The sequence below is a fragment of the Lates calcarifer genome, linkage group LG13 (assembly GCF_001640805.2).
Source record: "Lates calcarifer isolate ASB-BC8 linkage group LG13, TLL_Latcal_v3, whole genome shotgun sequence".
Classification (NCBI taxonomy): Eukaryota; Metazoa; Chordata; class Actinopteri; family Centropomidae; genus Lates; species Lates calcarifer.
The window spans coordinates 15,440,307-15,453,712 of record NC_066845.1 but is presented as its reverse complement, the minus strand read 5'-3'; the positions used below and the strand labels follow the sequence as shown (position 1 = coordinate 15,453,712).

General features: G+C 39.4%; 1 protein-coding gene across 1 annotated transcript; it reads right to left on the bottom strand.

Moving 5' to 3' along the window:
• Positions 1-1,936: 1,936 nt before the first annotated feature.
• On the bottom strand, positions 1,937-9,247 carry tmc1 (transmembrane channel-like 1). Its single transcript, XM_051075132.1, has 18 exons — positions 8,839-9,247; positions 8,527-8,721; positions 8,318-8,408; positions 8,148-8,229; positions 7,778-7,884; positions 6,914-7,012; positions 6,591-6,733; positions 6,360-6,504; positions 6,084-6,278; positions 5,500-5,679; positions 5,268-5,420; positions 4,426-4,554; positions 4,216-4,283; positions 3,828-4,067; positions 3,627-3,752; positions 3,404-3,482; positions 2,795-2,927; positions 1,937-2,421 (listed from the first exon to the last, which is right to left on the bottom strand). The coding sequence occupies exons 1-18, from the start codon at positions 9,159-9,161 to the stop codon at positions 2,195-2,197; spliced, it is 2,715 nt and encodes a 904-aa protein (XP_050931089.1). The 5' UTR covers positions 9,162-9,247; the 3' UTR covers positions 1,937-2,194.
• Between the last annotated feature and the right edge of the window lie 4,159 nt (positions 9,248-13,406).

The following is a 13,406-nucleotide window of genomic DNA, read 5'->3' as shown; positions in this document are numbered from 1 at the left end:
TTATCTTTGAAAGATAATCTGTTTGTATGAAATTCTGTTTGTGTTACCATCTTTCCACTGTAGCTTAACAAGGAAACACAGATATGAAACTTTACTAAAAGGAGTGTAGGTTTGGAAAATATCTGCTTGATTTGACTAACTCAGGGTTCACATCAGCCTTGTCTAAACTTTTGACTCCATATTTGCTATTGTTTAAAAACAGACATAACATTTTAGAATTCTATGAGGACTGCAGGTTGAACAGTGTGGCCTGAATTATCCACATTATGTGTCTCAAACACTAAGATGCAGATACTAGAGTGGTTATAGTCAAATGTCAGATCTGACCTTTTGAATAATGCAGGAGGAAATAGGAGACACTGGTCTGCTATGCAGCTAACACAGAGAGCAACACACGTCCAGGGGTTATATGAATGCTGGCTTGAACCTGAAAGTCAAGCTAAGCTTTTCATGTTCTCCTCATGCAGCTCCTCCTCTTGCTCCTCCTCCTGATTGTCCCCCTGCACTTCCTGCAACCATTCAAATCTCCTCTCCATCATGCTTCCTTCTTAATATACTGTACCTAGGCTTAGAGAAGGTCCAGTAGAGTCTGACTTTCACACTGAGGCTGAGTGCCAACCTTTGCTCTCCAAAACAAAACTGGACACCGTCCAAGCAATAAAATCAGTGCTTGTCGCGCCACAATGTCTCACTTCTCCTCCCTCCATCACTGTTAATGAATAAGAGATGGCCATTGTGGTACAGCGGACATTGAGATATCCGGTAATGTGCAACCTGTCATGGCTCAGTTTTCTGCTACATTGTACCGGCATGGAGGGAGACTGGGACAGAGCCAAAACACAACCCCAGCAGGAGGGTGAAACAGCGGCCATCGCAGGGTTGGTGTTACCTGGATAGAAAAGAGCGAGGCTGGCAGATTATGATAGGGGCTTCAGTGTACAGAGAAGATGGAGGGTTCACTTATCTGCTTATTAAAGTCTCCTCGGCCTTCATTAAATAATGTGATTGACAATCCTTGGCTCATGATGAAAGAATAAAGTATAAGGACTTACTTCATCCTCTGGATCTCAAATAACTGCAGAATTAATACTTAATGCTTACTTGCCATGAATTGATCATGAGCATCAATGGAAGTGGATCTGATTGGCACCGTGATTTAATGTCAGTGACATTATGAGCTTGTTGACTTGTTGTCTTAAATGATTTAGAAACAACACTTATTCCTCAGTGGTGACTCTTTCATTGCATAGAGCTTACATTTCAATTAAGAGGACTTTCTTTGACCATCAATATATAGAATTTCAGGTTAATATAACTAATGAGACAACGTTGTTATTTTTACATTTGACTGACAGGTGAGGTAAATGACTGGTTGATTGACAGGACCGCTCAGTGTCCAGCAAGTACACAGCAGAATCAGCTACTGGGACACTGGATATGGCCATGCAGCTATCAGATTATCAAACATCCATGCTACATGATGTGGGTCTTGAGACCACAATGAGTAGATTTAGACTGGCTGCTCAAGTCTGAATGTTTTGAACATATTGTATATATTTTTATTTGTCTAAAAAAGGAATAAACTGACACTCAACAAGTGTGTTTCCCCAGTTCAGAGCTTACTCAGTGTGTCATATCTCTTACACAGCTGAAAAACATTTAAATTTAAGATTTAAATTGAGTGTGTATGTCCAGCCAGAGATGAGCGATTGATCTGTTTAGGCCTAGCTAGCTGGGTTAAATGGCCTCCATGTCTAATGAATTGTTTAATACTCTGGCCGAGTCACAGGTCCAGGGATAGCTGCACTTAGTGTCTGAGAGGACATGAGAAAAATATGTCACTGTGGTTTAAAATGATTATAGCTTTGAATATAACTAATTTGTTAGGAAACTGAAACTGAAAGAGGTTACAACCAAATCAAATTAATACTGCAGATTTATTTTAATTTAGTGGTTTCAAAAGACACAGACAGAAGAACCACTAGACAACATTTAAAGAAAATTTATATTCTGCTCTTGTTAATGTTCATCTAGTAAACAAACTGCCACTATCATGAATGCACAGTTTTAAAAACATCTGCTGTTTGAAGTCAGCATACTCTCAGTTCACAGTGTGCATCTAAACATCAGTTTCTCAATAAGGTGCTTTGTTTTGAGTCTCATTTGCTGATATGTTTTTTTTTTTTTCACTCCCTCAGTGTCTCTGTAGGCTGGGCACCCTGTACATCCTGGGTTCACTTTGCCGAGAGAAACCGGGCAGGTACCCAGGAGCCCCGTGGTTGCCGTGGTGATAGGTCCTGGGGACAGGGGCTCTGGTGGCCGGAGGATGGCATTCTTGTTCTCCAGCAGCAGGAGGAGGGTTGCGTCCATTCTTACTGTGATGCAGCCTCTGATTACTGCCATGATTTTCTTCCCCATCTGCTGAAAGAGAAGGTAGAAATAAATAAAACAAGCTAAGATAAAGACAGGAATAATGTAAATAAAGTTTTTATTTATTTTTATCAAATGATTTGTGGAAAAGCAAACAAAGTTCTAGCTTTTCTTTACCAACTACATTCAGTTTCAATTATTAGATTAACAGTATTATTAACTGATTTATTAAATTATAATTTGGATTTTTCTAATAACCTACATTAACCTTTATTTTGTCAGTTTTAGGCCTCCATATTTGGAGACCAGAGCCAAATTTTAAACTTACAGTTAGACAGATTTTATTCAGATATGTCTGTTTATCCTGTGGTAGAAAAATCCTTTTCATTCAGTTGCATTTTTATTTAGAACTGAGAAGTCTCACTCTCTTCCTCCTGTAATGAAGCATTGTTGTTTTGTTGCTCTGCAGCCTGTGAGGCTGCTTTTCTGGCCTCCTCTAGATCCATTTGTGCCTTCAGTGCTGCTCGTTTGTTCTTCTTCTTGTTTTCCTCGTTTTGCTTGAAAAGGACACATAAGCAATTACGACTTTAAAAATGTAGAATAAGGCATAAGGATATGTATATCAATTCTTAGATGACTGTCATTCAGCTTCTGAACAAACAAAACAGTGAGTATTAATTAAACAAGTGTTAATTGTTGAACCCTCTGGCTTTTAGGCACACAGGAGTTGATACTCTGCTGCTCTCTGCTGGAGTGATGATACTAATACAACCACAGTGGTTACAGTCAGATACCACAGTGGCTTCAGGCATCCACTTGTGCAGCTGCACACTGTTGAAAAGTTTCAAAGCTGCTCAAATGCACAGGAAAGCAAATGTGGACGACAAACAAATAAGAAACATAGAGGTTTCTGAGAATGTCTTACTTCTATTTCCTAAAAATTAAAAATTTCTTTTTCTTTATTCATTCCAGTGTTTTAAAAGCACATCCAAGCCAGAGTACTAGTGATAGAATTTTTATTTTATTATTTTACCGTTTGTAGTTTTTTCTTCAGTTCCACATTAGCTTCTTTGTAGCTTTTGGATGTAGATTGCAAGTAATAGATGGCCAATCTGAAAGATAAAATAACAGATAATTATTATCAAAGTACCTTACACTGCACAACTAAAAAGAAATGGTGACAACATGTATAATATCTTAAAGTGTGTGAAAAACATATATTCATGTTGTCTGCTGCTGAGTGTTTGCTGACTCACACCATAAGCAATATGAAGGGTAGCACTAGTCCAGGGTTAGAGGCATAGCTGAACACTTTACTAAACCAAGCAGGGAAGTCTGACTCCAGCGTCTCATGGATCACGTCAAACATACGTTTTTTCCCACTGAGGAGAAGAGAATGATTGTGCCACAAAGTGATCAAACTGCAGAAGCCAGAACCCTTGAATAAGCATCATTACCTGAAAGGTCCACAGTCAAAAGAAGGAGGAATGGTGACAATGGTGTAGATGGCGGGCAGAGTGGACAGGAAGAGGATGACCAGCAGCATGGCCATGTAAAAGTTGTTGGAGCCAGAGGCCTTGAAGACTCTTTCCTGCGGCACATTGCAGCACATGACAGCCCAACACTGCAGGTACATGGACACGTGGAGCCGAAGGACGTTCAGGGCAGGTAAGCAGGGGGCATAGAAAGCACCCATCCTGGAGGAAAAGAGAGCGGAGGACAGGCTGAAAGTGCTGCTCTTTATTACTAATTTGATTCCCATTATACCACTGCTGCGCTAGTTGTAAAACATAACACAAAAATAGGATGCGTTCAACTTAGATTAACCCAGTGTCATTTTCTCACCATATCATTCCTTGATTGAAGATCAGGCCCAGGACATTCCCACTGACATCAAACTCAGAGTAGGATGGCTTTCACAAAAAAGACAAATATAACTCTGCTCTGACTCATATTTTCAGAGCCAACATTTCAGCTCACCTCTAGAAGGAGGTGCACATTTTTAATATGTAATAACATAAATTTCACTGCGATCAGTTTAAAAAGCTGACTCACGAATCCAGCCTCCAGGTCCCAACACCAGCAGTAGTTGAGAAAACGAACAAGCACAGCTCTCAGGAAATCACCAATCAGCAGTGTGATGTAGGTTGTCATGGTATCAGATATGATCAGCCGGACAAACTCCTGCACAGGATGAATCGTGATGTTAACTGTAAAGCTATGAATAGTTTAAAAGAAAGAATAAATGTTTTTCTGTCACGTTTGCCTCACGATGATCACCTGAGGTTCTCCTTTTTTATTTATTACTTTATCAGTGAGTCTCACTGTGTCTCAGTAGACATATAGTTTCTCAAATGTAACTGTATGTCCTACTAACACAAAGTACGTTGCATTTTATCTTTAATGCAAACCTTAAATCACCTGAGCTTTATGTTTTTCTCACTTTTTATCAAGCCTTTCCAAAAGTAACAGTGTGATCAAAACACATTTCTATTTCCATAAGAAATCATTGTTAAATACAGGTTTGATTATGGTGTTAAACAATTCTGTGGGCTGTATATTAACTAGATCTTGTCAATAATAAATGAATTGGATTTATAATCCACTAGATTTTTAAAACTCCACTAAGAGATGTCTATTTAAAAATGGCTGCCCACTAATTCAGACCATATCACCAGTCATATACAATAACTGCTTGTGTTGATTGACTTACTGATGAAAAGCAGTATTATGAGCTAAAATGATCATCGGGAAAATTATATTGTTAAAGTAAAGTTTTATATCACACATCTTGTTTGTATTTGTTCACATGATCATTTCATAAGCAGTCATTTTGAGCATCAACAATTACATCATCAGAGTTACATAATAGTTTACAAACACACATGCACACTGACCTGCCCCACCATGGTCTCCCAGCAGGGCCCTCTGGGCACATCAGCAGGGTGTATAGTGACGGGTGGAGCAGTGCTGTTTTCCGATACTGTGCTGTTGTAAAGACTGGCTTCCCACATGGTTATATTAAACTTTATGATCTTCTCCTCTTCTCTCTGAGACACACACATTTCATATTGAATATGATCTAACTTTACCCAAGTATCTCACACATCTACTCACACTAATTCTCACTTTGAGGTTGATCTCATCCATGAGTGCAATGATGAAGGTGTAGAGATTTCCCAAGAACAGGGCAAAGATGCGACCCAGCTGCCACTGCAGGGCCACACGAGGGTGGTAGTTCTCCAGGGTGCTGATGACGTCAAACAGCATGGGGCAGAACATCCCCAGCAATGACATGACCATGTTCACCTGGGAAACACATGGGCCTTAGACTCTATAAAGCCCAAATAACATGTGAGGACACTAAAGGACACAGAAGTTTTTAGAACAGCATATATTTACTCAGCATGCAATGTCAGTCTGTCATACTACTTTTCAATCACAGTGCTATTAATTTGCTGTGTATTTCACCATTTGATTTCTATGGCTCATTCCTTGTATTTGAGTACTACAGGTGGATTTAGCTACATAACCATCTTTATTTAACATAGTAGCTGTGTCCCAAACCTGCACTAAATGCTAAACCTAATCAGTTTTAGAGTACATGTTCTTATTGAAAAAAAGAGTCTTGCCAGCTACTAAAATGATTCATATACTTTTTTTCTCTGCATTCAGTCTCTTTGATTTCCTGTCTCTCCAGCTCTTATTTCTACCTCATTCCTTTCCCACCAGGTGTGATTTTCCAGTCCATCTAGGGCAAACTTCTGAGAGCGACGCACTACAAAGTAGATGAGATATCCGCTTCCTGCTAAGCAGCACAAGACCAAGAAGTTGGCCAGCACCCGCAGAAAACGAGTCAGATGGATGTTGTCATCCTTTCGGCTCTCTTGCTCCTCTAAGATTGCCTCCTATAGAAGTAGAAGGAGGGACAGACGTGATATAAATAATTGTTCAATTAATCAGCTACAATACTGGTCAAATGCACTGACCTTGAAACTGGTGGTGATGGAGGCAAACTTATTGTCTGCAGTTTCAGGGTTTCCTATCAGGTAGTCCCAGCTTGTGAACATCTTCCAGCTGAAATTGAAGCTGTTATCATCTCCAACCCCCGACTCGTTGGCATTACGGGCCATCCTTTCAGAAATAAGCACAGATTCAGTGGAACAGTGTGGCTCAAAGAGATTAATTAGTTGTTTGCATTATTGTCATAATAAACATACGTTCTTATGACCACCATATAGCTATAGGCCACCGTTCCCACACCAACCAGGAAGTATGACAGAGGCATACGAAACTTGAGCCAGCCAATGGCACGCTGGCTGTTGTAGTAACCATAGAACAGGACTGAATACTGAGCGTAACCCTGTGGATACAAATTGTAGTTGCAGTAAAGTTATACATTTTCACATTTGTAGCATTTGGTGATCTTAATTCAGAACCTTGGGCTGTAACATGTCTTTATTTAAAACTCAGAAATATGTAACAAAGCAACATATAATGTTGGTGAGGTGAACATGATGTTGCACACTTGTCATCAACTGACCCCCCAGTCCCATAAGACAGCAAAGTCCATGGCACTGGCCTCCTCAGCTCTGGGGACTGTCTTTCTTGGGATACTGCCATAGGGCCTCCCCATTAATGCCTGTAATAAATTATTACTATTAGAATCCAGTTTCCACTCCGTATGTGAAAAAATAGAGTTTAGATTGTATACTAGAAGCAACAGGAAGCCAATGAAATGATACTAAAATTGGGATGATGAGTTCCAGTAAAAAGAACGGCTGCATTTTGGAGTAATTGCAGACATTTTATTCCTTTTTACCAGGTGTGGAATATAGAGAGTTACAGTAATCCAGGCAGGACAAAATAAAAGCATGAGTAACTTCGTCCAGGTAAGAGGCAGACAAAAATGATTTGATTTTAGGTGTGCTTCTCAACTGATAAACACAGGACAGAATAACCCTGTGCACTTGGTGTTCATGGTTCAGATCTGAACCAAAACTGACTCCCAAATTTGTGGCAGGACATGTTACTACTAAATGGCATGAAGTCGAGTTTTTCATCAATATGTTAAGCTGGAGAATGTTACAAGAGTCTTAATATACTCAAAGCAGTCTTTTAGGGCAACCAAACTATAAGACCAATAAACTTGACAGAGAGATACCCATGTAATTGTGTATAATCAGTGTAAACATTAAACAATATGTTGTGTACTAATTATGTGACCAAGGGGAAGCATATAGAAAAATAAGGACATAGAATCGCCCCCTGTGGTACAAAACAAGAATATTAATAAATGAGGAAATGAAGATAGATCAAAGAGGAAAGAGGGTATTTAGGAAAAATGTAAATAAGAACAAAACTACGGCGGCAATACAAGGAAACGATGATGGAAAAGGTGCCATACCTCTGGCACCATAACCAGGCCAAAGGTCAGACCAAACAAGATCATGTTGATGCCATACATCCACCTCAGGAAGATAAAGTAAGAGGCAACTGACGAGCCAAAATGACCTGGGAGGCAGAGGGAATAAATATGAGGACAATCATTACGTTAATATTATATCATCACTACACTTAAATGTAAAAGGAGGAAACCTAAAATTAGAGGCCTCTAATACATGTGAACTAAATACACACCCTATCTACTATAAAACCATACATATGTTATTGGCTTCCATAGTCTTAATATACACTTTTAGTCTTGAAAACTAGAAAGGCAACCTGAGTTCATGAGGAAAAGGAGTATATTGGGGAAAAAGATAAAACAAACCAACTTTCAATCTCCTTTATTTTCATCTCCCATGGAATGCAGGCAGTTTTGAAGTTTTCAAAGTCCCGTTGGAACTTCATCCATTTCTAATAAAAGAAAGGGGAAAATGCATCATATATTCCTTTACATGATTTAAATTATATTATGAATAAATTAAAGTTAGTGATCCCTTGCCTTGGTCATCATGACCTTGTAGGCATAGAGCTTCCTGCCTTTCCCTTTCCCCAAAGCTCCTTCGTATTTCTCCACAAACTCCTGAGACTCCCTGTAAAAAAGTGGATATCTGATTTTTTTTTTAATTACTGAAGAACCTTAAAGTGCAACTGAGAACTCAGGGGAATCAGATCATCTCAGTATCCTCCTTTTATAAGAATGTGAAGTACCTTAAAGTGACAAGTTTCTTTTTCATTGGCCAGGGTTTTCCCCTCAGACCTTGGATCAGTTTCTTCCTCTCGTCCACTGCCTCCTTCAGCTTCTCCAGCTCCTCCGGTGACAGAGACTCAGGCCTCACCTCTTTCTCCTCATTGTCTTCTTCTTCATTGTCTTCACTGCTTTCTTCACTTGTCTCCTGCTCCGAACTGAGGCATAACGGAACAATGCATTTAATGTCTTTGCACCTATCTTGCAAGCATGATACGATAGTTTTCCTCAGCAAGAAACTACAGATAAGGTGAATTTGTGAAATAATACTTTACCTTGTTTCAACTACTTTCTTGTGCTTTTTCTTTTTCACATCCTGTGCTTTCTCCTTGACTGTACGTTTACCTCCATCCTCTTCTTTCTCCTCTTTTTTGGCACTTCCATGTTTCTTTTTTCTCTTGGTGTTTCTTTCCTCAGACTCTCCCTCCCCCTCCTCTTCCTCTGTTTTTCTTGACTTTTCTTTCTTCCTTGTTTTTGTGGTCTTAGCACTTTTTATTTTGGTCTGTTCCTCCTCATCCCTCTCTCTTCCTTTTGCTTCTTGATCATTCTTCGCTCTCCTTCTCTTGCCCCTTTCTCTTTTCTCAGGCCTGACCTGCATTTCCTCTTCCCCTTCTCCTGCTTCTTTAGATGCCCCTTTTCTCCTCCCATTCCCCCTCTTCTTTTTCTCTCTTTCACCATTCCTTCTTTTCCCTCTGGGTCTCTCCCTCTCGTGTTCCTTGTGAAAAGTGGAATCTTCATTCTCCTCAACTGTGGAAAAAGAGACGTTGATGCTGTGTTTATTCAATGGCAGAGGAAGCTTGTACAGATTAGTTGTACAGATTATTCACATTCACACACACATACACATCATTGTCTCTGATGTGCTATAACCAATAATCACTCAAGTATCTTACAGTATTATGATGTTTGTCATTGTTCTCTACTCAGTTAAACCACTGACATATTTTTATCCAGGTGTGATAATCCCGTGATCCTCCAGGTCATGATATAGGAACAAACGAGTGTACAGCACAGGAAAAGAGATGAACTGCAGTTTACTGCTCTATCTGCAGAACAGAGCAATAAACTAGAAATGGTCTAAACCATGTGACACCTTAGTGATTAATGTTATCATATAAGAGGGCCCACTCACCTGCAAACTCCAGCCCAATGTCAACTGTGGAACAGACGTAAATTCATAGTAAAAATGAGTGTTTTCCCATACTTTTCCCAGCTGAGAATTTTCATTTTACATTGTTACAACTTTATTTTAATTTTTTTCTTCATGAGTGAAAGAATCTCATATCTGAGCATTGTGTCCTCTAGAAGTTTCAGTATTATTCTGATTAAATGTAGTATTACTGAGTGACACCTTATGAGCCAGAGCATCAAATCATTGCATCTTTTTCTGCATTGGCTACAGATACCATCAGACCATGAGCAGTTCTGTAAAGTAAGGCATTCATAACTTCTTCATCTTCATCATGGCTTACATTGTTTTCATTTCTATCACAGAGAATATCATGAAATTCATCTGACACACATGTACAAGACATATAACAGCCTCCCTCATTCTTCAGATTAGAGAATAAAAGCCTTTTTTCGAGAATTTTAACTCCATGAATATGCTGTTAAGATAACTGTGTTTGTAGCCAATTTGATTTGATGAGTCAGGTGAAGAATCAGTTGGACTTTTATTCAAGTCATTATTTTATAAGTTCTGAATGTGAGAACTAGACACTTATAAATTGATCTAAGTCAGCACTGAGATAATCATAAAAGAAGAGTTTATTCATTGTAATTCACACAGCTTTCACAGTGGGTTTTGTTTGTTTTATTTACACATAGTTGTATTGCAGTGTTTCCTGTATCATACCTCTGTAAAGCAACGTGTAGCTCTGTTTTGAACTTTATGCTGTACAAAAAGGCTTATTATTAACATCAGTGTTATTAGCATTTTTTAAATGATAAAATATATACTATTTGTCATTTCCTCCATGGCTTTACCAACCCCTGTCTCCTTTGATGACCTCAACTGTATAAATCCAGTCCATATTTTATATCTTGAATACAACCCTGTCCCCTTTCACTGACAGAGCTTAGCCTACCTTATTGTGTACCTGGCGCTATTGTCCAGCATTAAAGGGGGATAAATAGAGGACAACAAAAAGGACCACTGACAGACTGAACAGATATTTATGTAGTCGGCCCTTTGATGTGTGTCCTTAGTGTAACCGGAGTGGCCAGCACGCGGGTCATTACGGCCATGTGCAGCAGAGGGGCACAAAAGAGACAAACAATGGCCTAATGAAGGGAGACGGGGTGGCTAAGCCCACAAGGACGAGGGAGACAGCCAAGGGCCAGAGGCCAGCTCACAAATATGCAGCGGAGTGAGTGCGATGCAAAAAAAAGTAGTGTATAGAATATGTTTGCGGTGGTGGATAGGTGGGCTTTTATTAATCATTGAACTTAGAAATTCAGTGTAAATAGCTGTACTGTTTTCACCTGTATGTCCTATTCATGTAATGGAACTTACGGGTCTATTAAACTTAATAAATAGGGATGGTTTTATCAAAAAATAGGTTCAGAACAGTTCTCACAACTGTATAATAAACAGTAATAATAATAAACACACTACAAACATCCTGATGAGCATGTTGCCATGAACTAAAATTTGAGTATAGTTTATGGCAGACTTTGGCAAATTAATCTGTCATACTTTTATCTAAACAGGCACAAAGAATCAGTGTTCTTTACTAACAAAAGTCCTCATGTGTCATAAAATGTGAAAACCAGAAGAGCAGTTTGTTCATGGAAATATAAAGACGGTAATGGTCTTACTGTCATTCTCAGAGGTGATCAGACTGTCTCGAGACATCTTCCTCTCATGGTCCTGTATCTTCTACAACAGTCGTCCCAGCATCCAGAGGACATGTGAGGTGGAAATGAAGCTGCTGGGTTTCAGCAGTCTCTCTCCTTCTGCATCTTTACAGGAAAGGATGCCGCTTATCCAAGCATAAACACACATGCTGCCATGGGAATGAAGAGTGTGTGTTTTTCTGTAAGGGCATGTGTGTGTTGAGGGGCTGGTAGATGATGAGCAACTCGCATGAGAAGTTTACTTTTTCCTCGCCACCCATCGACCCGAAACAGGGACAATGACAGCATGGAAACCCTAGAGCCACGCAATTTCACTAGCAATCAATTATTCAAAACAGTTATGACTGCCTTTATGCAGTTGTGTGTGTGTGTTTGTGAATGTTTGAGTGTGTGTGTGTGTGTGTGTGTGTGTCTGTGTGTGTGAGAGAGAGACAAAAACATGAGAGTTGTGGGAGCAGCAGGCCTAAGTGACGGTCATGGCTCTTTTGTATTCATTGTATCATAACAGATGACTCAGCTGTAATAGGGTTCACTGAGACGTTCAGATTTCACCTCATGTAGCTGAATGTCCTGTATGATCCACAGTCTGTTTTTCTTCATGAGAAGAGGGCAATGTCTATATTGTGTCTTTATCAGTGTACAGATGGCTTTCCCATTTTGTTTATTCACATAATCATCAGTTATTTTCCTCCTGTTCCAACTCACCCACATCTCTGAACAGGCCTCTATGACAGAAAATAGCAACATTAATCTATGTAATGCATGGAGCATGACACTGATCCCTGAACAACAATTTCTTTAAATTTGCTTTTTATTTTTCTCTTTACTCTAAATCAGTGCCTCACAGGCTTCTGTAAAAAATAACAAACCATCAGTCAGTGTGTTACTCTTATTCTCAATGTGATGGTAATTATTTAATCTGTGAGCTGTGCAGATGTTTCCGGTTATGAAACCATTCTCTGCCCCCTGTCAAATGAAACTGAAATAAAGGTCAAAGCTGACATTTCACAGTGTGGTGGAGAATATGAAATGGGTCACACACACACACACACACACACACACACACCCCTTACATTTAATATAGTGGGTTAATATGTTTTTGTTGCTTTTTTTTGTTAAAAATTTGTTTAAGGATTGGGATTTGGTTTGCATTGTACTTTCATTTAGAAGGATGGTGCATGTTGTATGTAATTCTGCAGAGACTTACCACGGCCTAGTTTTTCTTGATGTTTCAGGGAGAAGTAAGAGTTTGACAAAAAGGATAAATGTAATGTTTGCATTAATGTAGAATTAAAAATCTGGAATTTTTCACTTTAGAAAAATCACATGAGTATGGTATCACGCTGACATGACAAAAAAGGACAATATGGTGTGCTGGAAGCTACAGCTACAGTATGAAGCAAAAAGCCAATAAACCTGTGGAGGGCGGTGTTGCCTTGTACTGGAATGTGTCGGAAGCAACTGCTCTGCCTTGGTCAACATGATTTTATCTTTGACCGACTTGTTTTCTGTTTGTGTGTGTGTGTGTGTGTGTGTGTGTGTTTGTCCCTGCACATGTGGAGAAAGTCCAAAGCGTCACAGACATGCAATCATGTTTGTGTACACGCGCGTCAACTCGTGTGTGTCGTGGAGGGAACGAGAGAAGGAGAGCTATCAGTTTCCCCTGTGCTAAAGTTAGCTGCAGCTACGAGGAATCATTGAACAGAGAAGTGATGGAGGTCATCAAGGCCACTTGAGCAGAGAGTGGCAACAACTGTAAGACGCATCAGACTGTAAATGGATCGCTGCAGTACAGCTAAGATGATTACCGAGGGTATAAATTACAGACTACCAAACTGGACAGGAGAGTTCTGCAATAAAACTAATACTGATAAAATGGTAATTATTTATTACTGAAGAACAATACAATGATACAAATCTACCTCCTATACAGATTTTAAGTCTCTCTGAGATTTCTGTCTCAATCATCATTTGAACTACTAGT

Bases quoted from the DNA above. Each gene is read 5' to 3' on its own strand.
- tmc1 (XM_051075132.1), bottom strand. From the start codon at position 9,161: ATGCAGGTCAGGCCTGAGAAAAGAGAAAGGGGCAAGAGAAGGAGAGCG. The intron at 5,680-6,083 runs GTAGAAATAAGA...TGTGTTTCCCAG, and splicing joins CCTGGTGGGAAAGGAATGAG to GTGAACATGGTCATGTCATT. The intron at 2,928-3,403 runs GTAAAATAATAA...GTCCTTTTCAAG, and splicing joins TGAAGAAAAAACTACAAACG to CAAAACGAGGAAAACAAGAA.